Here is a 27,093-nt window from a genome sequence, read left to right as displayed (position 1 = left end):
TAAAATATCTTATTTAGTTTGAATTATACTTTAAAAGATGCCATTTTTGCCTGTACATATCTTACCGGCATTCGGTTTAAACCAAGATAACATTAATTTTAAAAATTTAATTTAATTTTATTTTTTATTTAATTCGATTCGAATTTAAATTTTTAAAAAATCAATAATTTCAATTCGATTTAATTTTAGACCCAAAAATTTTAGTTACAACAATGATAAAGAAAATTTTGCAGTTTACTAATTATTTTGATGGTGCTTATTTATTTATTCCACCTTCAATTTTCATGATAGTTGAAGGAGTACTCTTCTTTGCTAACTTCAACAAAATCAGTTTAATTCATTGCAATTGTGCTTAGTGAAGGCACAGAAACTCTGTAGATCATCAACATTGAAGCAGAAAAATCACCAAACCATAACATTATAATCAACCAAAACCTCAGACAAGCTGCTAAAACAACAAGCAATATACCTGCTGTTATAATCTTATGTATATAATATAATGTTCAAAACTATGGCTAATACCACGTAGGTAAACTATTTGCAACTGTGACTTCAATTCACAGCACGGTTTATCTCTATATTATATCACCACAACATCCAATGTCCTAGTTTACAGAAGCGCAGCACATAAATTGTGCCCATGATGGTCTTCCTTTTACTTTCTTCTTCTCTCCCTTAATGTCTGTGGGATACCTTGCCGGAGAATTCCATTCTTTCCCTGCCTCTTTCTTAACAGGCTCAGATATAGGCACTTGAGGACCTGAAGCACCGTTATCCTTAGAACTGCTTTCGTCTTTTTTAACCACCAGATTTTCCTTGGCATTCAGCGACTTGGATTTGGTTTCGATATTAGCCTCACTCAAAAGGTTCTTCAAGGGAGTGTGCTGTTTCCCAGCGCTCCAGTTTGTGACCTTGGCAATTATTTCTTCATTCTTTTTTCTTCCTTGCGACTCATTCGTGACATGAGTAAGAGAGGGAAACCAACCAGCTGGTTGGTTTGGATTCTGTGTAGTCTGTATTTTGGAAGAAGCAGCAGCAGCAGCTTTGTCTCCATCTCTAGGTTCAACCAATGTCGTGAATGATGGAGGCTCAAAAATATCTGATTTGTCAGAATGTTGCCCCTCTGAGAAAGCTTTTGGCTTCGTCAAGTCAGCTTTCTCTGCTTTTACCGATGCTTTTGAGCCATTTGATGCCTCAGCATCAACAATAGCAGGCATATCTGACTGAGTAGAAAGGACTGTTCCACACATTGAAAGCAAGACATAAAATTAATGGAAACATGATAAACCTACCTGTAACTTCATCAGAAAAACAACAGTTTTCAAACAAGCTGATTAGATGTGTTCTGATACAATCAGGACTTCATCAATTTAAAAGAAATGCATTTTTTTTTTTGTTAGTAGCCGAGTTGACATAACACTATTAGTCTAGATTTTTTAAGAACTTTTTTCAACAATGACCTAGTTGTGTTAATGTTTCTCTGACGAAATATAAAAAAACACACATTTCTATACATAGTTAACTAATGTTTGCTTCTTACCTTTGACAAAGAAAAAAAAAATTAACGTTTGCAATCTATGATTTGAACCAACTTTAATATGTAATGCAGGGCGTTTCAGCGATTGGCCTAATTACTCTTCTAAGATATATATTTTGAGCAGTAAAAACATATGTAACTACCTAGTTGTTGCACAAATTAAGGAAACGTTTAAGCCTATGTACCTGATACAGAGCCCCAGTGGCCTTCCAAACTATCAGTTTGGCTACCTGAATCAACAGAAAAGTCAGTCACAGATGCACCAAGTTGTTGGGCAACAGATTTACTTTCACCTTCATCAGGAGAAGACTCCAATTGATTCTCAGATACAACCCCTACAAAATCTCCAGCAGAATTATCTCCAGCAGTGGCAGAATTTTGAATGGATGATGAAATATCTGAAGGGGAGAGTTGAGGCTCTTTTGTCCCATCTTCTGAAGACTTCTGTAATACAACATCATTAATTATATCCGAAGGCCCTCGTAATAGCTCAACATCTCCAACTTTATCTGCAGACTTCTGTAGTTCATCACTGTCTTCAACATTAATCGATTCTGCAGCTGCACTAACTTTATCACCACCCTCCACCTGTACTTTCCTGTTGCCATTGCTTTCAAGTTCCTTTACACATTTCTGATTATCTGAAACTGTACTCAATTGCAAGCACTCATATTCTGATAAATTACTCTTGGATGCATTAATTACATTTTCTGAGGTAAAATTAGATTCCTGAAGATTTTCACCAGATTCAGTCGTTGACACTGGTGTCTCCACTGAAACCTTTCCCTCCATGGACCCTAATGTCGAATAACCTTCCTCAGTTACAGTTTCATTTGCTATGATGTTTTCTGTACTATTCTTATCTGTAATTCTTTTGTCCTCACTTTCAGCTATATCACATCTTCTGATTTTACTATTTTCATAATCATCAGCATCATCTGCACCAACTAAGTTGGTTGTTTGCATGACTTCAGAAATCACTTGTGCAGCCACAGGATTCATATCTGGAAGAACCTTTGTAGCATGTTCCACAGAACTTTTCTGCAATGAACTTTCACAGCAATCACTTGGTAGCTGTTCTTCAGGACACTGAAGAGGACCGTTCTCCTCAATCGCAATAGCAACTGCAGCTGTAGGGACACCAATCTGTTCTGTGCTTTGGCTTTCATTACCTGTCATCTTGACCTGAGGCATGACGGGTTCTGTTTCATCAGGAAAATTTTCAACAACATGCTCATCGCTCTCACATTTTTGTTCATGGTCACTTTTCAAAGCATGCATGTCTGATGCAGAGACCTCTGTGCCTTCTTCATTCAATATGCTTGAACAGAAATTGGAAGAATCATCCTTGAAATCTACACCTACTAATTGAAGTAACCCCCCTCCTTTATGATCTTTAAAACCTCTAATCATGACCTCAGCATTGTCCACTACAGGTAGATCATCAGGAACTGAAAGCACATGGACATTGTCATTTCCTTCCACGTGTCCATTGTAAAAATTAGTTGACTTGCCCAAATTGGCAGCATCCATTGCTTGATCATCATCTGCCTTGACCTGAGCAGTACCTATGGAAGTATTTACAAGTTCAACAGATTTGATTTCATTAGGGAGATCATTTAAAGATATCTTAGAGTCTAACTCATCATTAGATTGTTCCTTCAATTGAATAACTCCAGCAGCTGATACAGGACCTGACATTATATCCTCCATTTTCCCTACTGACTCAGATGCTTCACCTACATTGTCACAGGGCAACACCACAGCATCCAGCAGAGGTCTACCTAAAGAAGTTTCTTCATTTGTATTTGTATCAATCTCAGTCAAGCCATCAACTGCACTGTTTGTTTTAGTCTGAGTTTCTTCATTTCCTTTTGCAACATTCTCTGCCAAATCCTCACCAGCAGTTTTCTCATTCATCTCCCATGATGTATCTGCTTGGGTCCCAAGTTGGATGGTGTTTGAGTCACATGTAGAACCTTTTTTATCATTAGTAGGCTCATAGACAGCTTCTTCAGTTCTATAATCAGTTGAAGACCTGTCCATGAAGCTAGCGGTAGCACTTGAGACATTATCTTGGGACTGTTGGGCACTTACAGACAGATTACTTCCTTCAACTTCAGTATTTTGCATTTGGCTGCTGTTAGCTGAATTGCTTGAAGGTGGAACGGCAGCTGCAAAGTTGCATAATGCAGGTTTATATGAATAGAAATCAGATCATCAGAAATTTATATATTGAACAGCTGAAATTAAAACATAAATGCCCAGTTTATCAATAATAAAACTGATAGATAAAATCAGCACATAAGGCACCTTCTCGTTCTTACGTATTAGACAAAGAGTTGCATTCTCTAGTTATGCTAAATAACAATAATTACCATAACTGTAAACTTAGTTATCAGATCATCTAACAGCAAAAGGAACCTTGTTGTTTATAATAATAATATGAATAAGATCAATCTTCCCTTCAACATGACAAATAAGAAACCTTAACAAAAAGGTTGTTGCTTTATTTGATTATCCCAATGAATTCTGCCATTTTACAAGATCAATTAAAAATTTTTATCCCTGTTTCATTTAACTTGGCCCCATAATTTTAGACCAAAGGCATTATTCTCCTCACCAAATTAATTAATAGGTTAAAATATTAAAAGATATTAATAAGCGACTTCTTTTTTCTTTTTTGAAGCGGGCAGGAGGACTGCAGAAGTTGAATTGATGCATGCAAGAAATTATAATATGTAACTACATTCACAAATGGTACCTTTAAATTATTCAGGGGTGTAAAAGACGAGAAGCAAAGAATGACATCACAAAACAAATAAACAATTTTGAAACATCTAGTTTGTCCACAGCTAAAAATGTGAATACACAAAATTTTACATGTCAATATCTATATGCATATCCAACAAAGCAAAATTAACTGCATGTCTAAATCTCGTCCAACATTACATGTTCCTGCAGTCATGCACTTGAAGACAAATTATTAGAACATTTTGTTTCCCTTATCCAGAAGTATTTAGAGGAATTTTTTATTGAAATCAATCTTATATCATAAACAGTCCTTTCTGCGTCAATAATGTATGGTGGCAAGCAATGGTGCAATAATAACATTGCCTGTTTTGATCCAGAGGTGAAGGACTTACACCATCAAACAGCTTCTATGCAATGCAAAGGGAAGGCTACCTACGTACATCTAATCCTTTCTGGATGATGAAATGTAGGAGGCATCATGCATCAATACACCTTCCATTCAATCTTTCATTCACTATTGAAATGCATATCAAGTCAAATTGTAGATGATGAAGTGTAGGGATTCCAATTGAAATGCACATCAAGTCGAATGAGACCATCACAAGATAATGTTTGATGGTTAAGCTTTCATCATAATTTATAGCGTAAACCAAAAGAACACATATCAAACCATGTCAAGATTGAAAAAAAAAATTCATATTTTTTCCTTTCCCTTTACTAACTAAAGCAGATAGCAAGAGGAAAGTGAGCAATTGAAATATAGGAAAGAGAACACATAAACAAAGAAAGAGTCATTTATAAGAAATGAAAGCATCAACAAAAAGTTGAAAGACATGTACCTGCTAATCCAAAAATATATAAGAACAAAGAAAAACTGTTTCCTTCACTCACTCAAAAAGCACTCACAATTTATTCCCCCCAAACTTAAAAAATAACAAAAGAAAAAAGGAATAATACATGAACTTTCTCCCTTGTCATACACAAATGAATACATCCAAACCCACAATTCTTCCTCAGCTGATCCTACTAATGCTGACGAATTGTTCATGGCTAGATGAGTTATTTACCACATAGGCACATACTGCTAGGATTGCACAACAAAATAACGCTCACCTTGTTTTGAAGCATATAACAAGCCAAAAGATTCACATTTGAAAAAAATCCTAAGAACCCTCTACAATGACACCACTAAATTTAGACACAATTCAACTTTTCCTTCTAATGCTAATAACTTTAAATGTGAAAACTTTGCTATTCTATTTCAGTAAAGCGATGGACAATAAACACACATACAAATATATATATATATATATATATATAGAGAGAGAGAGAGAGACAGAGACAGAGAAAGAATAAAAAATCCTACTTTTTAAACTTTCTGACTTGAATTTGTAGATGGAAAAAAAACAGAAATATCTTAATTAAGGAAATATATTTTAAAAAAAAAAAAGAAGACCACACGTGTTAAAGACCAAAATAAATATATTTCTATACTCGATTTTCCTACTCCACAGAGGAGGAACTTACATATATCAATCCTTGCTGATAGAGTCGATAGAAACCACTTAAGCACTAAACCTTTTGCTTACAACATTATTTTCCTCTAGTCAAAGAAACAAAGGCATAAATTCAATGAATAGCATATTTAGGATTAGGAAACTAATTTAACTCATGCCACTTTACATTCACATTACATGCTAGTAAGAATAACACTCAAAAAGTTCATTTCAATCTATTTAGAATCACAAAATCAATCTCTCACACGTCATCTACATTCCTTTTAATGGCATGCTCAACCTAAAATTGCTTTCTTTCTATGCTTCATCTTTTCCTTGGGAAGCACTAGATTGTTATGACCACCAAAAACTTATTTTGAATTCCATATTACAGTTTCTGTCAACTGATTTTTCTATTGTGCCTCCTGTTTTGGCATTCAAGCCTTTGTTATCCCATTTGGCTAGCAGCACCTGCATAGGCAATCTAGCTGTCCCTACAGCTTTTTGGACCTTGTTGCCTTTTGCTTTGGCTCATCCAGGACTTGTTTTAACCTTTCCACTTCCAGAGTGCCAATGGTAATGGTTCCATTCTTGTAATCCGCGGTTATTATATTTCCCCATCTCAGTCAGTCACTCCTATTAAGTTATCTCAGAAATATCTATGCTCACAGAATTTCTTAAAAAAGAAAACGTGATTGAAAACAATAAATTAAAATCAATCCTAACATTTACAAGATAAAATACACTCCTATACTAGTTGGGATTAAACCCATTAAACACCTGAATTAAAATCGCAACTGTTTGGACACCTAAACTTATAAAAATTATAACTAAACATAATTTAATCATATTATTGATGATTTATTGGAAAAAGGTTGAAATTGATCAAACATATTGCTAATTACACTCTAAACTTTGCTGATTGTATTCTAAATTTTTACAAATTGACAAAAATAGATGAGAGTAATTTTGTCACTATATAAAAATTTAAAGCACAATCAATAAAATTTAGAGTAAATTCAATTATAAGTGAGATTATTTTTTATTTATTTTATAAGTAATCAATAATATGATTAATTTGTATTTAATTATTATGATTTTTCTCAATTCAAGTGTTGAATAGGTTATACTTTTAGTTCAGATATTTAATGGGTTAATCTCAAATAGTACATAACATGGGGGTGCAAATATGTATTTCACCAGGAACATAACATAGTGCAACAAAGTTTGACTTAGATATAAAATTAGACATGGCAACTTTACCCAACCCCAAATCCAGCAGGGATTTAAGGTGCAGTAAATTCCCCTTATGACTTGCAAGCTCTCTGAATCATCCAGTACCATCTTACCCCATACTTTAAAATGACTCCATACTCCAAAATGATAATGTGTCGATGATCATACTAATCCATATTTATCATAATAATAAATCAAATCCAGTATTAACACATAAAGCACCCTGTAGATATAAAGGCACCATTTAATTAGCAAAGCAACCTCATTTGAGGATATCTAAATATCTTGGATGCAATAACATGCTAGTAATATATACAACATAATGCAGATAAAAGAACTATGCAATAAAGTGACTGAAAGCTTACCAGCAATTGCACCATCCTTAACTGATAGAGTGGCTGTTGTCTCATTCTTTGCTGGCATATTAACATCATCTGGAGATTCTTCAATCCCCCTCCGAAACCCACTATCTGAAAATACCTCATTTTCTGGTCTACCTGATCTGTCCCCTGTTTCAACACTACCTTTCTCATTATTACTTCTCCCCAAAATCCGTGGACCTTAAACACCAAATTTACCAGCATTAACTCAAGAATACAATTCTTCACCTATTTTGCAACAGAACGTGTTTCTTTATGCTGACTCAGCCATAGAACTATATTAAAAAGAAAATTAAAAGAATCTTTTAAAATAAATTCTAAAATGCAAAATCAACTAATTATTTTCTATCCTAAACCCAAAAAAAAAAATAAAGAGAAAAAACAAAAACGAACAAAAATAATAATTATAATAGTACAAGAATGACAATTCTCACCACGGGTTTTGCGATCTTCATCGGAGAGGTGCTCATCATCAGAAACAGTCAAATGGGCAGGAGACTCTGAGTCAACCAACTTGTACCCCTTAATGGTTCCACAGATCTTCCTATGTGCACGCCTGTGTTTTGCACTCGGGTGCGGATTTGGGAAGGGCCATCCACATTTGTGACAAACATGAACTCCATGGCTGTCATGCCCTGCAAAATTCCACAAAAGGCCCCCATCACCATAACTTCCATGGGTAGCGAAGTAATCACAAAAACAACCAAAAAAAGTCAATTTTAAAAAAATGTGAATAAACAAAAACAACCCAGAAAATCTTTTTTTCCATAGAAGTTAATAACAAACAGCAAAAGAAAGATCCCAACAGTAAGGAAATAAGGTATCTTAGTCTCTCACATTTCCAATTTGAAAACAGAACATCATGGGAAATTCCACCATGATTAAAGAGAAACAGGAAAACATAAGGTAGCAAAAAACACAACCTGGTGTATGCCTCCTTCTGTGATCTTGGTTATCCATGTCGGCAAAGAAGAGAGAGAGAGAGAGAGACTTTCAGCGACTTTCAGCAGACCAAGCAAAGATGTGAAGCACCAAACCAAGAGACGCTTAGCGAGAGTGAGAATGCAGGCAACGAAAAAGCACTGTGCTCAAAGTCTTTGTTTCTTTCCTTCCCTTTTTTTTATTATCATTTTTTTTTATCTTCTCTCTAGTCGGGTCTACAGAGCAGTACGGTAGACTGACAGACAGCGAAGATAACGCCTTAACCTGTCCCACAAGCGCGCACGCTAAACAATCTCCTGTATACAGATCCACCAAAACAGAAACTCAATTTGCTTCAACAGGTTGTCCACTTGTCCTTCTAAAACCCAAGGCTTTATATATTGTCTTGCAACTCCTTTAATTGGTTTGAAATTTTAATATAGTTTTAATTTGATATTTAACATTTTATTTTAATTTTCTCAATCACAGGTTCGATTCAAATTCTGATTCTTACAATTATTTTATATAATTATTTTTAATTATTTTTAATATTTTCTAATTTTCATTACAAAGTATATATATTTTTTTAATTATATATATTATTTAGTACAAATATATTTGTAATTAAAAAATAATTTAACTTACTTATTATTAAATTTATTAAGAAAATCAAAAAATAATTATAATTATAAAATATATAATATATTAAGCTTAGTACGGTTCGATTCAAAGTTATGAATCTTGAACACCCGGAGGTTAAAGTACAACAAGTTGATGCAGAACATTTTTGATAAGCTTCGACCGCTGGTTGTATATGAAAGAAACTTACAGTCCATGTGCTGACAACGTGACTAACGTGCGCCGGTGCAAAAGGCTGCAGGTGGCCGATCTTCTTTCGTTGGGAAAAGTCATTAGTCACGTGGCTGTGACATTATTATGACCACCACCAATTAAAATAAAAAGGCCCACCGAAGTGAATGATAAAACCGACTTTATCCAATCATGATGCACAATACACAACAAATACTTGGGTTAGTTTTCTCAACACCTTTGGATTTTCTGGTAAAAAAAAAAAAAGAATCGTTTGGATTTACGTCGTTTTGTATAAAATCAATACTCTGATCTCCCCAATACGACAGTTTAACGCACGCTTAGCGATAAAAGGCAACACGCTTTTGTCACCAACAGCCATGGCAAGTAATCCACAAGAAGGGAAAATTATCTAAGAAAATACTCCGATTAAAATGACGATAGTATCCCTCTTAATAACTATTAAATTCGCATTTAAAGTCTATCTAAATAAATTTAAGAGTTATTAATTTTATTTTTTTAATTTTTAATTTTAAAAAATAACTATTAAATTTGATTATAGTTAAAATTTTTTATTTTAAATCTAAATTAAAAATTTATTAGAAATAAAGATTTAATATTTTAAATTATGAATTAGAATAATAGAAATTGAGTGTGTTTAAAATATATAATCAATTAAAACGAAATAATTATTTATGGAAATTTAATTAAATATTTAAAAATAAATAAATAATTACAAAATTTATTTAAGATTAATTGCAAAATCGTTTTTAAGGCTTTTCACAATTAATTATCCATTTTCATAATTAATGTGCACTTACACATTTGAACTTAAAAAAATTATTTTAAATAATTTGTTTCATTTAATGAGTTAATCATTTTGTCCATTAAAAACATTTTAAAAGATATTATTTCCTTTATAATCTTTCTATGATTTGTAAATTTATATTTATTTTTCTTTGACCCTATTGATTTCCCCTCCTTTCTCGTTCACTCTTCATCACCATTATTGAGGCAATAAGGATTAAATTATTTTATTAAAAATAAATAAATAAATATAAATTAATTAATTCTTGTAAAATTATATATAATTTAAAGATTAAATTATTTTATTTCAAATAAAAAATTATTAAAAAATCAATCAAATCAGATTTTTGCGAAACTCCTTATTCTGAATAGAGGATTTAATTTGTGCCACATGACAGTAGAAAGGAGTTTTTGTTATTTTATATTTCACATATATTTTAATTTTTATTTAATTTATTACTTTTCAAATAAATAATTGTAAAAAAAATTAATATCGTTTTTATTAAATTTGTTATTTAAAAACTATATCGTTTTTCTTATAAAAGATAAATATATATCCAATTAATTTTTTTTTCTTTAATACAATTATATTATATTATCATTATTACAATTTTAAATAAGAATAATAATATAGAGGAGGCCATTTTAAAAAAAATAAAATATAGAGGTAAACTACAAAAATCTAAGTCTTTCTTGATATACAACTTATTAGTTAGAGGAGAAAAAAGAAAAAAATATTAAACTACTCATTGATTAATTAATGATGTTCTGAGATTCAGAGAAATAGAGTTTACAATAGTCGTGTAAATTTAGGTAGAGAGAAAGATGTTCGTCTCTTTTTATTTCTTCTATTTTATTTGCTAGTGACGCATAACGGCTGCTTTATTACAGTACCACCTGTCTTTATTATGCAGATCTGTATATACTAAAGCGTTAAATGTTCTCTACGCCATACGACTATTTAATTTTTTTCGATCCGCGTGAAAACAGGACTGCAAAGTAACTGGACTTACTATCCTTCTTCGCATTATGTCAATCATTGGGCTGAACTTGTAGTGAGTGGATTTGAATTTGTGAGTGACCTTAGTCTACTCCGTGAACCTGAATCAGAGCCGAAAATATTAGACCGGTCTATCAGAAAAGCATCTTGAACTTTAGATCAGTACGGCTTTTTAAAGCTCAGCCTCATATTGTAAAGCAAATTTTATTTAATTATTTATTATTAATGTATAAAAATATGTAATTATCAATTTAAAATTTCATATTATTTATTTTTTATAATATGATATTTATTGTCTGCACAATATGAAATCTCCATCAATTATCCTAAACCTATAATTCAAACATCCCCTGTAGTCGGCTTTAGAAAGTAGTAAAATCTTATCCCAAACTTGAGCTGATAATTAAGATATGTACGTAACTTCATAATGATTAAAACGCCTACATTTTTAATTTTGTTATAATTATATTTTATATTATAATTTTTTATTATTTAAAATATAATTTTTTAAAAATATCATAATTATATCTTATAATTATCGTTATTTATATTATTAAAAAATTAATAAAATTATCACTATGTAAACGTTATATCATCACAAACACAAACACATTAGTAAAGTTGAAAATTAATTATAAAAAAATTATGTATTTTACTTTTATTATAATTTCATTTTATATTTTTATTTTTATCAATTAAATTCTTTTTTTTCATATATGATCAAATGCAGACTACCATTATTTATATAATAAAAATTTACAAAATTATTTATTTTTTTACCATTAAATATATTTAAAAATTACTATTTATATTTTAATTTTTATCAATAATTTTATAATAATATTATTATTTTGACTAAAATCATTATGGATTGATTTTTCATCTAATATGATTTCTATTTAGCATTACTTTTAAAGTTATCGTTAAAAAAATAACTTTATTAAATATATTAATTATGAAATATTAAAAAATAATTTAAAATAATATTTAATATGATTTAATTTAAAAATATTAAAAATAATAAAATAATTTTTAGGAGGCATTTTTTAAATTATTTTTTTAAAATTTCAAGTATAATACTATTTCACATTGTATAGTTGAAAATTTATAAAATTATCGAGTTACTCCTTTTTATTGTTAAATATATTTAAAAATTATTATCTACATTATTATTTACCTTTTTAATTTTTATTAATAATTTTATAATAATAATTTATCTTAATCTTATTTTAGCTAAAATTAATATAAACTTATTTTTTTAAATCTGTCTAATAAGCTTTTATTTAGTATTACTTTTAAAATTATTATTAAGAAAATAATCTTATTAATTATGAAATATTAAAAAATAATTTAAAATAATATTTAATATGATTCCATATGAAAATATTAAAAATAATAAAATAATTTTTAGAATGTATTTTTTAAATTACTCTTTTAACTTTTAAATATAATACGAATTCACCACTTTTTTTCTAAATTATATTAATATTTAGAGTGAATTTTAAAAAAAAACATATTTAATTGTCTAATCTGATTTAATTAAGTGGCTAAAAGAATATATAATTTATCTAAATTTATAAATTTATGTTTCACTTCTCCATTTCCTAAAAAAATATTAATAAAATAAATAATTATAAAAAATATATATACTCAAAAATTTATTGACATGGTATGGTAATGTGGCATTAACGTAGAGACTGACGTGATAATTTTATTAATTTTTAATGGCACAAGTAAGTTAATGTGGTATTAACGTAGGAAATGACATGATAGTTATATTAGTTTTTAAGTATAATTTAAAATTTAATTATTAAAAAAATATAAAATATAATCATAACAAAATAAAAAATACAATTTTTTTTTGTCATTAAACTCATATTTATATAACTTATGTATTTCATTCTCTTTTGTTGAAAGCTAAGCTATGATTGGTCCAATTCTAGGAGCTATAGAAGACCAGTAAACCCATATTATGCTTTTCATCTACTAGCTTCAATTTGAACATGTTCTCTTTAAAAGCTTACTATAAATCTTGTCTATTTACTGTCAAAAGCAGACAAGAAGATAAAACCTTAACAACGAATGTAACATGTGGATATATTATTCAACCCACTTATCAATACATTTCATATGAAAAATTATGCACATGAGCTAGGTTATGAACAAAGTAACATGTGAAAATTAGCTTTCTTTTCTTTTCTTTTTCTTCTTGTTTTTCCCTTTTTTATACTCTATTTAGCTTAGTTTTCTTCAATTCTTGCATGTTGAGAGCACTAAGTTTCTCAAAAAAAAGTTCTCATATCAAATACTGACAACATATAAAATGCAAATTCTTTGAAAATCACACGTGTATTATCTCCCAATTATAAATTAGAGTTGTTAATCTTGACTGAACCGATATGAAGTACGACTTACAAAGAATTTATAATTTTGGATTCGGAAGGCACTCATATTTCGACATGTGAAATGCCAAACCTCCGACCTTTATTTTTTAGAGTTCATATGATACCTTAAATGCACGTGTTGTGCCAACTTTAATATAACATATAGATGGACATGACATAGTTTTAATAGGTTAAATATTAATGAGCCAACTGTCCACTATTAATAAACTGTTTAAAAAATTTGTTAAAAATACAATTATTCCTTTTAAAAGGACATACCGCAGATGTATGACGTAAAAATACATACTCCAGCCGTTCTTGAAAAAGGAAATCACTCTTTATCTTGTAAATTCTCCATTACTCTTAGGTGAAAATCTTAGTCTCTCCAAAAATATTAACCAATTTCATTACTATCCTTGTTACCATCTAGCATTCTTTTCTAAACCCTAAAAAATCTCTATCTATGCGTTTTAATCTTAATCACTCCAGGGGCTCGAACTTCATCAAATACCATGCATTATTTAGCTCCAAAAGCTTAGGAACAAGGTGTATTTAGTTTTTTATTTTCATTTATTTTTAGCTACAATTACGTTTTTCATTAACATTGCAATATACGTTATTATAATTATGTAATATTATATAATATTACATATTATTATTATTATGTTATTACAAGTTTAAAAAAATATAACTAATAATATATTTTTACTTTAAATAAGTAAAATAAAGCATAATTATCAAATTAACATAGAATAAGTGTAGTTAAAATTTTTAATTTTTAATTTTTTTAAAAAATTAAAATTATTTTTATATTAAATTAGAGCATATACTAACACTAATTAAAAAAAAATCTGTATTTTTAATTTTATTACAATTATACTTTATATTTTTTTATAATTAAATTTTAAATTTTTAAAATTATTTCAATCATAACATATTATTATTTAGACCGTTAAATTTTAACAGAATTACTATGTAATTTGACATGCCAACGCTGTATCAACATATCGCATTTTTTAATTTTAAAGTAAAATTGATAATAATTTAAATTTTAAAATAAAATTATAAAAAAATTAAAAATATAGATTTTTTTTAATAATTATTTATTTTATTAATAATTTTTTTTAGGAGATGGGAATAGAGATTTGAATTTATTACACTAACTGTATTACATATTCTTTTAGTCAAGACAATTAAATTCTAAATTAATCAATATATTATTAATTTTTTAAAATGTATTTTAAATATTAGTATAATTTAAAAAAAATAATTTTATTATTTTTTAAAGTTAAATCAGGTGAAATATTGTTTTAAATTATTTTTTAATGTTTCATAAGTAATATATTTAATCATGAAAGAAATAAATAAATTACGTCCTGTGTCTGGTGCAATTTTTTAAATCATAAATAAATAAATAAATTTAAGTAATAATGTGAGAAATATTCTTATTGTAGATTCCATTTTTCTGCATTTCATGATGTTTGGCGTAGCTAAAAACTTATCAACAAAAAAAAATTTAATCAAATAAAAAATTAAATTATTTTAAAAGAAATTGTCTTCCACTTTAAAAAAAAGTAATTATTTTATAATTTTAAAATCTTATTAATACTATTATATGTAAATTTATTAATATTTTTATTTTTTAAATTATAAAATAAGTAATTGATAAATCTTTTTCTCCTCCTGTTCCATGATCGATCATGATATATCTGGTTTTCTTCCTGGTCCATCATATGGATCCATCAAATGAGTCTCTCAATGTTCTATTTGATAAAAGGACCTACAAAATAAGGAAAAACGGCCAGGAATCTACCGGAAATGCCCCGGTGGAGACCCTCCGACATTCAAGTCAGATTTTATGAATAAGAGTAGTATATTTAGGCAAGAGTTGCCGAGAAAAAATAAAAATGGAGTCCAGGAAGGAGAAAAGAAGCCGATCCTCGGAAAGAGAAAACCCCCCTTTTTACTTGCCTCCGTTCCTGCTATTATGCTACCTGTTTATGTCACTCAGGCTCGTATATACGGATGTGTCAGACCCCTCTCCACGCCAGACGGCCATTTAATTCTCTCTAGTGCGCATGCGGGTAGGGCTACAAGGCGTTTGGGCCTACTATTCTCTCCCGCTTCACTTCACTGGCTGGACTTATTCTTATTGAATCCGGGCTCATGGTGGATCTGGCCTACCCCGCATGTCCGGATCAAGACTTGAAACGCTGGATCGATCTTACTTAAGGAGGACTTGATAGGCTTTGGGCCATTATTCTTCTCTTGAACCCGGCCTCGCTTAGAGTAAAGGAAGTCCGGCGGTCATCAGTAATAAAAAGTAAATTATTTTATTAAAAATATCTTTAATAAAAATAATTTTTAAATACAAATTATTTTTCAAAAAATTAACAATAAGTGAATTTTTTTTAACAAGTTTTAAATGATATGGATAATTTATATTTAATTATAAAATTTTTTTATAAATTTAAATATTCAATAACTCATTATTTTAATTTGATTAATTTCAAATTATATAAATATATAATATATATAATTGGAAAAAAATTGCTTAGCTTGATCACATGAGTTAGATAAGTAACAATTAATGCCGATGGTGACAGTGTCGGCCTTGTCTATTAGCCATTAATAGTATGTATATAAAAATGTAATAATTGCGAAAGTTATAAAATTAAAAAAATATAACCTATAGTAAATTAGACTTACAGTAATTATAATTAATTATAAAATGTTTATTCAATCTAGGGATTACAATAGCCACCTGAAATTAGGAAGGATATTGTTATTTTTAGATTTATTTCATTATTATTAAATTTATTTATATTATTATTTTATTATAAATTAATTATTTTCATTAAAAAGAATGTCTTTATTGAGAACGAAGCAAATAAAAGTATAGAAAAAGAAAGAAACCAAAATGAAAATGATGCTAGAATTTGGAAACACAGCTCATAGCACACAGGATTAAAAAATTCCATGTTTTTTAAGGGAAAACAATGTCCTCATTGTAAAGGAAAACAACAAACGAAGCATGTTAAATAGGTTATTTGTAAAATTAAAAAAAAAATTATTCTTTAACAATTCCATGTTAAAATTATTTATTTATTTTAATATAAATTGATTTAAATTTAACAAAAATATTTAATCTATACAATCAAAATTACAGATCAAAACTTAAGCAATAGAATTGTTAATTATTGTCTAAGATGATAATGTTATATACGTGGCAAATCTTTTGTTACAATGTTTGCAATGTGATCTTTGGACGACTTCTCTGCCACTTGGTCTTGTACAATCTGTTTTTTATCTTTTCGGTTCTTTTAAATTTCTGACAAATATTTAAATAGTTATATAAATTTTTAATAATTTTTTTTTTCAATATCGCTCTTGTTTAAACAGTACAATCCGTTTAAACCATATCGTTAAATCCTGTTATATGGCAGAATTTTTTCTACTAAGACGAGTCTCGTTAATTAATAAATCCTAAAAAAATGTTTAAATTCATCGGTGTTACTCTTTGATCCACCGTAAAGCATCCTTAATCTTTAAAAACTTTAAAATTCTCTTGACCTCATTGATTTGTTTGATTGATGTGTAGCTTGGCACACCTTAACAAGAAATTATCATTTATTGCTCTTGATAAGTAGCTTGTCAATATCTATGTATGATATTATACTTGAATTGTTGGATGTATATGTTAATATATGCAATTTAGTTGCAGTAAAATAGTATTGGAGCGTAATTTTTTATTTGTTCTTCTAGAAATATTGTTTGTTTGTCTATATTTTCTTACAATGTAAGTTATTGCATTGGTGGTCCCTAAAACTTATGTTTCTTTTCTTAATAATAGTGTTTTGCTTGCGAAAGACATTTGTGTTGATAGTGATATTATTTTATTCTAATTCAATACTCTAATGTTTGTTTATTTTTTTGTTTCCTTTGTTTGTGCTTTTTTCTTTTTATCTTTTTTTTAAGATATCTGTATAGATGGGTCTGTCTAGTGTTTCACCATAAGGGGTAAATTTATAAAAAGAGATGGGGAGTTTATATGGTGACCTATATATAAAGAATAATTTTAATCCTGATTATCTGGGAGTTTGGGATATGATAGATTTATTTGAGAATGTATTGAAGTACTAAAATGTGAAAAAAATCTAGATGACAAAATCATTTAAGCCCATTAAAAAAGGAATGTTCTTAATAACGGATGATAGATCACTAACGATAATATTTTCTTATTTGAATGTGATTAAAGAAATTTACATTTACAGTGAGCATGGGACGGATATACCTTGCATTAGTCAATTATTTCCATCATTATCCAATATAATCAGCCCATTAGATCCAAATCCTAATATGAAAGGTAGCAATGCAATTGAGAACTTTGGAAATGAAAGAGTGATAGGAACACAACAATGATGATTACATGGACTTTATTTTCAATGAGGATAATGTAGACTCAGTTAGTGTAAAGTCAATCTATTAGATATGAGGATTTTAATAATCTCTCCGGTTTGGTTTTACGCTTTAGTTTTAAACTCCTTAAACTTATCAAATGGCTCAAAATTTGTGTTTCAACAAATATAGGTAATGAAGTAGAAAAACCTCCACAAACATCTGTATGATCAATTTCTAATATATCTTTAGCTCTTTTGATTTATCCCATAAATGATGATCTGATTATTTTTCATTGAAGACAAGTTTCAGAAGTTGGTATTGGTTCTAAACCCATTTGAGATAAAATTTTCACTTTAACCAATTTATTAATTCTTTCTTTTTTTTTCTACGATCTAACCTTAAATGTAAAAAATGTTTAGAATTTATTATAAGATGACTTATAATATTATAATATTGGCCACTCTTTATATATCCAGTACCGACTAATTTACTTCTTAAATAAATATTACATTAACCATTCAAGAAATGAAATTCATAATTATTGCTAGTTAAACTAGAAATAGATATTATATTTACATAAACACTGGGCATATAGTTTATGTATGTAGCATAACCTATAACTAAAGTTGCAACATTTACTCCATTGCCTATTTTCAAAATGACATGATCTTTATCCAGGCTCCTATTGTCTACTAGTTCCTACAAATTATTACAAACAGGAAAACTAACACCAATATCAATTATTCAGGAAGATGAACTAAAAGTACTAATAATCTCAGAATAACAAAAAGTAGACATACCTTCAGAAGGCTTCAACTTCTTGTCTTTCACAATTTCCAGGGACAGGGGATATTTTCTTTTCCGGTGTCCACCATCTGTCTGACAGTGGAAACACTTTCCTTTATAAGCTGGGGTGGTTGCTATCTTTTTTTCTTAGGCTTTTTCTTACCCAACTTTACTAGAAGGACTAAGGAGTGAGGTCTTTGAACCTTTCTTCTTGTTGGTCCTTTTCCGGTCTACGGTAAGTGGCAATAAAAGTGACCTCTTTACCCTTATGACTTGCTAAATTCTTTTGTGTGGTAACCAAATGATTTTAGCAACTCATCTAGTGTACATTCAATCTTGTTCATATGGAAATTGGTAACAAAATTACCAAAGGAATCAAGAAGAGACTAGAGGATCAAATCCACTTGTAGCATACATCCATAGTAAATTCCAGACTCTCAAGCTGCTTTCTCAACCTGATCATCTTATGGACATGAGTGCCTACATCAGTCCCATCTTGCATTTTCATCCTAAATAATTGTCTATAGCCGGACAATATAACTATTGAAAATTCATGAATAATTGTTTCTAATGGTGAGCCATTAACTTAAAGTTACGTAGAAGTTTTTCTTTTGATAAGCCTAATTACTATTAAGATCTCACTTTGCACATTAGCCATATTATCTATGTATCAATATACACATTAAAAATATATATATTTTATATAATTAATGTAAAAAACGTGATTATAGAGTGTACTAAAACAATATCAGATCAAGCCACCAAGACTAATGTCAAGAGCTATCCTAGATTCACATTCATCTAACACAATAGTTAAAAAAGCAGATTTTCAAAACTCCTTGAAGCTGGCTCCCATTCAACTCCACACAGTTAGTGTTTCACCAATTTTCAAATTACAAATTAATTCTATACTATACATTTTTTAGCACAAGGGAAAATGAGCATATTGCGTTTCTTGAAGTCCATGATCACCTATCATACTTAAGTACATTCAAAATATATTAAAACCATGAAAATAAAACAAATTTACTATTTAACATCACATGTTAAATTAATTTAATATTTTAGAAATCATATTTGTAAAGGTAATGAAGGATGAAAGAATAAAATTAAACATTTTAATTTTTCATAAAAAGGAGAAACATGGTCTAACCAGTGCTTATCGTCAATCAATTCCCAAATATTAAGAGTTTAAATGATTTAAACCGAACTGAATTTTGAAAAGTTTAAATTTAATTTGTTAAAATTTTTTTGAATTCGATCCGAATCCAAAGTTTACTCATTTCGAACTCGAGCAGTATTCATTTTGAATTTAAACCAGATATTAATAAATTCAAATTTAGTTCGTTTAGCAAATAAATTTAAACGAATTGAGTTTTTATTAAATTTAGTCTCGATTAGTTCAATTTATTTACAAGTATAATAATTTTTAATTTAAAACTAAACAATCTAAACTAAATAAGTACATATTCAAGTTAACCCGAAAATTTATAAAGAATAAACTTTTAAATTTAACTATCTAAATATCCTTGAGTTTTAAGAATATAATTAAACTATGAATTCAGAAAACTTAGGTTTAGCTCATAAAAGTTTATACAAGATTTGAGTTTAATTCAATTATAACACTAATCTCAGTATGCTTAAAACATTAATCTTAATATACTTAACGAGATTATTCACGAATAACATTAATATCAATATGCTTAAAACATTAATTTCAGTATACTTAACGAGACAATTCACGAATAAAATTAATATCAATATACTTAACGAGATTATTCACGAATAACATTAATATCAGTATACTTAATGATACTATTCACAAGTCTGTTCGAACCAAGTTCATTGAGGTTCATTTAATATTATTCGTGAGCCCGTTCGAACCAAGTTCATGAGCTTTGGAGTTAAAGTTTACCTTGTACTAAACAAACTTAAAAACTTGATTCTAAAATCAAGGTTGAGTCAAATCTGATTAAACTTGTATCAAATTAAATTTTGAATATCTCACGGTTTGATTTATTTACAAACTTATGAAATATGCCAAAATACAAAATAATAAATTTGTTAATGGAATGGCTCTTATACCACTTTTAAGAGCACAAATATTTAGTTGTGATAAAATAAATGTAAATTTTATTTTAACTGTGTAAATTACTAATGTGACATGAATTAGTTTTATTCACATAAATGCAAACCTAAAATTTCCAAAGAATATATATATTTTTGTACCTTTTATTCGTTAGCAATAATTTAGTGTAAAATAAGAAAGCTATACAATATCACGATTATAAAATTACTCTTGTACTGCAGTTTTTCTTAGAGTTTTTTTTTTTTTTTTATAAAAAAAAGGCAGATTACATTCATAAAAAAGACTCAACCCAATGCACATTGAAAAGGCTTGAAAAACATAGAAAAAACAATAAATAAAGGCCCAATACAACAAAATCCGACCCACTCAAACACAGAACTCTAGTAGCATTGTATGGAACTTGTTGCCGCCACAACACTCCGGCCAAGGACCACCCTCAGAAGGCCTTCAGAAAAATTGAGAAAGTGCTCTTCTTCTTCTAAAAGAGATCTAACCCATCAAGGTATAGACATGCAAAAGCAGATCTACTACCAAACGAACCTATAGCTGCAACCAAATCTCGCCACCAAAGCCGAAGCTAGCCACAAATTGAAGAACAAGAGGCTCCACCAAAAACGACGCTACAGGTGCAAAGAAGCTCAGCTCCAGAGAAGAAAATCAAGCCAAATCCGTCATTGAAAGCTCCAGAGAGGGAACCAAGTAGTGCTTCACGAATGCTTTTTGTGTCTTTGAAGGTCGGCCGTCTTAGAAGCAAGAACGACTAAGGGACTTCAGAAATGCTAAGACTCCATCTCCGATTTAGTCTCACTAAAGTAAAATAAAACAAAGGAACACATACGAAGCCCAAAAATGATGGAGGAACCTGTAAAACAACATGCAACCATTAGATCTAATAAAACCAACACAAGAAAGTAAGGAATCACAAATACAGCCATATAAATCCTTATGAAATAGAAGCTCTATAGACTCAAAACACAGAAAAAAACAAAGCAAAAGGAAGGAATAAATATATACACCCCAACCCGGTGATTGGAAGAGAAAATCCATCACCGAGTCAAAGGAAGAGAGGCTTTCCCCTAGTTAGAGGAAGAAAGGCTTTTCTCTAGATGGTGCGAAGGAAGGCCAGACACAGCCGATAGAAGAAGAGCCTAAAGCTCAAGAAAAAAAAAAACGGTAAGAGAAGATTTTCTCTCTACTAAAAGTAAAAAAGTCTAAAACTCCAAATGTAGCTCTTTAATGTTAGTCCCATTCTAATTAAACCTTGAAGAACTCCAAATTGCATCAATTAATCTCTCCCTTTACTCTTCTCGTTTTTAGCCAACCAAAACAAGGAAGATTGTTAATTGCTACAATGTTGGAATGGATGAGCTTTTCCTCAATGTCTTGAATTCAACAACAAATTTAGTGCAAGAAATGGAATGGAAGAGAATGGATAATTTATGCTCGAAACATGCAAAAAAAAAAAAAAAAAAAGCATGGAAAGCTTTCGCACGGCACCACCCACGGCAACAAGAAGACCACCTAGCTTCTTCATTCCTTTTAAACGAAAGCATGTATTAAGGTGGACACATGTCCACTAAACTTCATTAAGTCAACAATTGGTGGCTTAATGGACTGCCATGTGTCATCTTAATATGAATTAAAACCACGTAAAGTCGTAAATTAGTCATCTTATCACATGGGACCCATAAATGGGCATCAGACCATTCTTCTTTCAAGTTCAAAACTTTAGCAAATGGACCATTTTTAAACCCATGTCCATGTTTACTTAGCAAATCTAAGTCCAATAATTCCTTCCAGCAAGATTTACGGTTAGTGCCAAAAAACTTGCTTATCTGATGTGTCCAACAGGTGCATCTCTATTTCTATCCGTAAAGCTTCACATTGGAAAATAAATTTGATTTTAGCAGATTCGGTCATAGGTTTTGCATAGCTGATGGATGACATATGTGCTCTGCAAAATAATTTCAAGATATTCTTTACATGGAAATTTAAGAGCGACAATAACAGAGTGCTCTCCTCCAAAACCCTAATCCAAAAACCCTTCTCCCTACTCCCAAAACCCTTGTCTTGTCTCCACTCATCAGCTCCACCTCATACGATTCCTCAAGATAATTCCACAAAGCACAGAACCCTTCTTGTTGAGAGCTACCATGAACACAAAAGGCTAAAAATCTTGCTTGCTAAGCTCAACAAGAAGGGCTCTTGCCCTTTGGAAATGCTTCAGGATGATGGAGATTGGTCCAAAGACCACTTTTGGGCTGTCATCAGATTCCTTAAACAATCCTCCAGAACAAAGGAGATTCTTCAGGTATACTCTCTCTCTCTCTCTCTGTGTAAAAAATTCTTGTGTGGTTTATGATAAATCAGCAAGAAACTGGAAAGTTGAAAAAGAAGAGTATTTTTGGTCTCTCTATCTCTTTACCCTTTTTTGTTTTGCCTGTGGGAGGGTGGCAAGGATTGAAAGAAACAATGGAATTGTAACCCCTTCTAGCTATTACTACTATGGATGGTTGGATTGAAGGATGTGAGGTTGTTGGAAATAATTCGTATATTGTTATTGATGTAAATTGTTAGTTTTATCAAATATCTGAAAACTTGAAGATATTTATGCAGGTGTTTGACACTTGGAAGAACATAGAGAAATCACGAATTAATGAATTCAACTATGAGAAGATTATAAATTTATTATGTGAAGAAGGTATAATGGAAGATGCATCTTTGACATTCATAGAAATGAAGAGTTTTGGTTTGAGTCCTTCCCTACAAATATTCAATTCCTTGATTCATGGTTATGCAAGTAACGGGAAGTTTGATGATGCCTTGTTTTACCTTAATCAGATGAAAGAAATTAATTTGTCATCAGAAAGTGATACCTATGATGGTTTGATTCAGGCTTATGGAAAGTACAAAATGTATGATGAAATGGGTATGTGCTTGAAGCAAATGGAGATAGATGGGTGTTCGCCTGACTGCTTTACTTATAATTTACTTATCCGAGAATTTGCACAAGCTGGGTTGCTTACAAAAATGGAAAGATTATATCAATCTATGAGAACAAAAAGGATGGACTTGCAATCGTGTACTTTGATTGCCATGCTTGAGGCTTATGTGAACTTTGGAATAGTAGAAAAGATAGATAAGGTTTTAAGATGGGTGCGGAAATCCAAAGCCACTTTAAAGGAAGATTTAATAAGAAAAATAGCTGTGATTTATATTGAAAATCTCATGTTTTCAAGATTAGATGACCTAGGAGATGATCTTTCATCTCGAAGTGGTAAAACTGATATTGTTTGGTGTCTGCACCTCCTTTCTAGTGCGTGTTCAGAAATTCCGAAATTCCAAGTTCGGCCGCCGAACGTTGTATGGTTTTGCATACAGTTTCGGCAGCCGAAGGAAAGGCGGTTGGCCACCTATAAAGGCCCCTTTGACCGGCCATGGAGGGAGCTGGAAGCTCTCTTTGTGGTCAAGGTGGGGTTTAGGTTCTCCTTGGATGTTTTCATGATATTTCCTCAAATCTTGCAAGGTTTTCATGAGTTTTCACTTGGTTTTGAAGGTTTTGAGTAAAAAGAGAAAGTTGTGGAGCTTGAAGCTTGAGGAGCTTGGTTTCTCCATGTTTTGAAGCTAGGATCACACCAGCCTTTGTTCTTGAAGAGGTAAGTGTTGATCCTTATGTTTTATAGTGTTTTAAGCAAGTTTTATGGAGGGAAAGGGTAGAGTTGCATGGTTAGGGGTCAAAGGATATTTTTGAGGGTTTTTATGCATGAGTATGTTTATGTGTTATGGGTGTTGTTTGTTGGGGTTTTTAGGTAGTTTTGGACCCCTTTGTGCATATATTTGAGTATATGCAGCTATGTGTGTTGAGATGCATGTTGAGTGAGGTTTGGGGGAAGTTGTGCATGAGGTGAGTTAGGTTCTGCCTAACTGGAGAACCCAGCTTCGGCCGCCGAAGGAGGGTTCGGCCGCCGAACGTGGTGAGGAGGTGGTTTCGGCTGCCTCAACCTGCTCCCGAAGGATTGGACTTTCGTCTCTGGAGGGGAGGTTCGGCCGCCGAAGGTGCCGCCGAAGGTTAGAGACTTTCGTCTCTAGAGTGTGTTTTGGCCCCCGAACCTTGCCCCCGAAGGCTTCGGCCGCCGAAAGAGGAGATTCGGCCGCCGAAAGTAGGCGAGTTTCGTCTTTGGAGAGGACATTCGGCCGCCGAACCTGCCGCCGAAAGTGTCCTGCCCAGCCTTCTTTTGCATGCTTTGTGTGATTGGTCTAGGATCTTTTAGGGGGTTTTTGGGGAGTTGTTGAGGGGATGTTTTAGAGTTATGTTAGCATTGTTTGGCACCTCATGTGAGTCCACCTGTGTAGGATCAGACCTGAGGCGAGGTGTTTAGCTCCAGTGTGAGAGTTGGCCCAGAGTTAGCCACAGCTTGGCTTCAGGTGAGTAGAACTAACTATGCATGTTTTAAAGCTAACTATGCATGTTTTCAAGCGAATGGTTAAAGATAGTGATAGTATGAGCATGAGACACGCATCATGGATGCCATATGATACTAGGTTGTACTGCATTAGAGATCACGAATATGCTGCATTGCATTATTATTGTTGATGGGATGGACCAAGGCGATCTCAGTAGCCCGCTACCTGTTATGTCTAGATAAGACCTTTGGGAGCTCTGCAGTTAGGGGCCGGGCTCTAGTACATGTAGTGACCTGGGAGTCCGTAGGGACCGGGCACCGACAGAGGGAATTCTGGGATCATGTCTAATCCGAGATGTGAAATGTTTGTGCTGTGACACATTCCATGAAAGCATGTAATGACTAAACTGTTTTATGGTTTCTACTCACTGGGCTCTAGTAGCTCACCCCATTCCCTTAACCCCAGTTTTGCAGGGCCAGCGTTCAGCAGAGTGAGCTATGGGAAAAGCAGAGTGTAAGCATGGGTTGCCGTGTTTGGCTGTACTAGCATAGCTAGGTTTTGATAGCGTGGCATGTATATGTATGAGAGCAGCTTGATGTATCTGTTTATGCAAGATGATGTAAAGATCTAAGGATGATATGTTATGTTATGTTATGTTATGTTATGTATGTGTGTATAGTATAGTCGTGGACATGATGTATGGACATGATGTTTTAGCATGATGTATATACAGGTTATGCATGGAAAGAGCATATGGTAAAGAGATAGAGTATAATGAGATAATGTCTAGAGTTGTGCTTTGCCCAGTGTATGCTGAATCCCTAGTTTATGCATGTATCCTGTTTTACGTTTCTTGATGAGAAATGTGTCAAACTAGGCTTAACGTATGCTGTGTTTATAAAACTCCAGTGATCAGGGAAGAAAGGGTATAAAACCCCTTGACCCATTTTGAGAGGGAAGAAAGGGTATAAAACCCCTTGACCCATAACAGAAAGTAAGGCTAGCCTGTAATATGCCGACCCTAAAAGAGTGGGTTCTATGTTTTCAGCTGTAGATCACTGGTGTAGGCCTTGACGGCTGTGGTTTTAAGGTTAAGCCTAGTGGTTTTACAGAAAAGGTTTTCAAAGCTAGTGTTCTAGTTGGATCATGTATGGGATTGATTAGGTACACAGAGTTCAGTAGCAGGCTTGCTACGGGTCTAGGAGGTCTTAAGCCGATCTGGATCCTAGCGCCGAACAGTTTGGAGCCGTTACAGAGGGGTATCGATTTTCGGGCTGTTACAGTGTTCTTCTTCTAACGTTTTCTTTTCTTTCTTCCTCTCTTTTTCTTTTTCTTTTTTTATAAAATTTATTTGTTTGAGTGGTTATAAATGAGCCCCTTGTCTTTAAATTATAATTTAATTTATCTATTTTTTTCTTTTTCTCTTTTTTTTTTCTTATTCTTTTTATTTATTATTTATTTAATTTTATTTTATTTTATTATCCTTATTATTATTATTTATTTTTTTTTAGGATGTTACAAATGTAGAAAGTCACGTGATAATTCTGTTAATTTTTAATGGCACAAGTAAGCTAACGTGGTATTAATGTAGGAAATGAACTGATAATTATATTAGTTTTTAAGTATAATTTAAATTTTAATTATTAAAAAAATATAAAATATAATCATTACAAAATAAAAAATACAATTTTTTTTTGTCATTAACTCATATTTATATAACTTATGTATTTCATTCTCTTTTGTTGAAAGCTAAGCTATGATTGGTTCAATTCTAGAAGCTATAGAAGACCAGTAAACCCATATTATGCTTTTCATCTACTAGCTTCAATTTGAACATGTTCTCTTGAAAAGCTTACTAGAAATCTTGTCTATTTACTGTCAAAAGCAGACAAGAAGATAAAACCTTAACAACGAATGTAACATGTGGATATATTATTCAACCCACTTATCAATACATTTCATATGAAAAATTATGCACATGAGCTAGGTTATGAACAAAGTAACATGTGAAAATTAGCTTTCTTTTCTTTTCTTTTCTTTTCTTTTTCTTCTTTGTTTTCCCCTTTTTTATACTCTATTTGGCTTAGT

General features: G+C 31.1%; 2 protein-coding genes and 1 long non-coding RNA gene across 6 annotated transcripts in view; 2 read left to right on the top strand and 1 right to left on the bottom strand.

Annotated features, from left to right (window-relative positions):
- Positions 1–388: 388 nt before the first annotated feature.
- The window catches only part of LOC110615188, a 39,740-nt gene continuing 13,035 nt past the window's right edge, over positions 389–27,093 (bottom strand). For 2 of the 4 annotated variants that reach the window (XM_043956347.1, XM_043956348.1), the window contains 3 exons: positions 7,389–7,583; positions 1,723–3,711; positions 389–1,237 (listed from right to left, as the gene is read on the bottom strand). In XM_043956347.1, the coding sequence (XP_043812282.1) occupies positions 606–1,237; positions 1,723–3,711; positions 7,389–7,446 (2,679 nt within the window). In that variant the 5' untranslated portion in view covers positions 7,447–7,583 and the 3' untranslated portion in view covers positions 389–605. Of the gene's footprint in view, positions 1,238–1,722; positions 3,712–7,388; positions 7,584–7,837; positions 8,039–8,326; positions 8,691–27,093 lie in introns of those variants that run through there. The other 2 variants (XM_021756938.2, XM_021756940.2) reach the window with 2 other exon arrangements.
- Positions 22,236–24,051, top strand: LOC122723611 (pentatricopeptide repeat-containing protein At4g14190, chloroplastic-like; the record flags this gene model as incomplete). Its single annotated transcript, XM_043956349.1, has 2 exons — positions 22,236–22,912; positions 23,218–24,051. Coding segments are annotated over exons 1-2 (1,209 nt in total), but the record flags the coding sequence as incomplete, so codon positions are not given.
- Positions 24,970–25,673, top strand: LOC122723612. The gene is made up of 2 exons (XR_006350598.1): positions 24,970–25,026; positions 25,471–25,673. It is a non-coding gene; the product is annotated as an uncharacterized LOC122723612 (long non-coding RNA).

Source organism: Manihot esculenta, chromosome 5 (genome assembly GCF_001659605.2).
Source record: "Manihot esculenta cultivar AM560-2 chromosome 5, M.esculenta_v8, whole genome shotgun sequence".
NCBI lineage: Eukaryota > Viridiplantae > Streptophyta > Magnoliopsida > Malpighiales > Euphorbiaceae > Manihot > Manihot esculenta.
The sequence above is the reverse complement of the archived record's forward strand: the minus strand, read 5'-3'. Positions and strand labels throughout refer to the sequence as shown.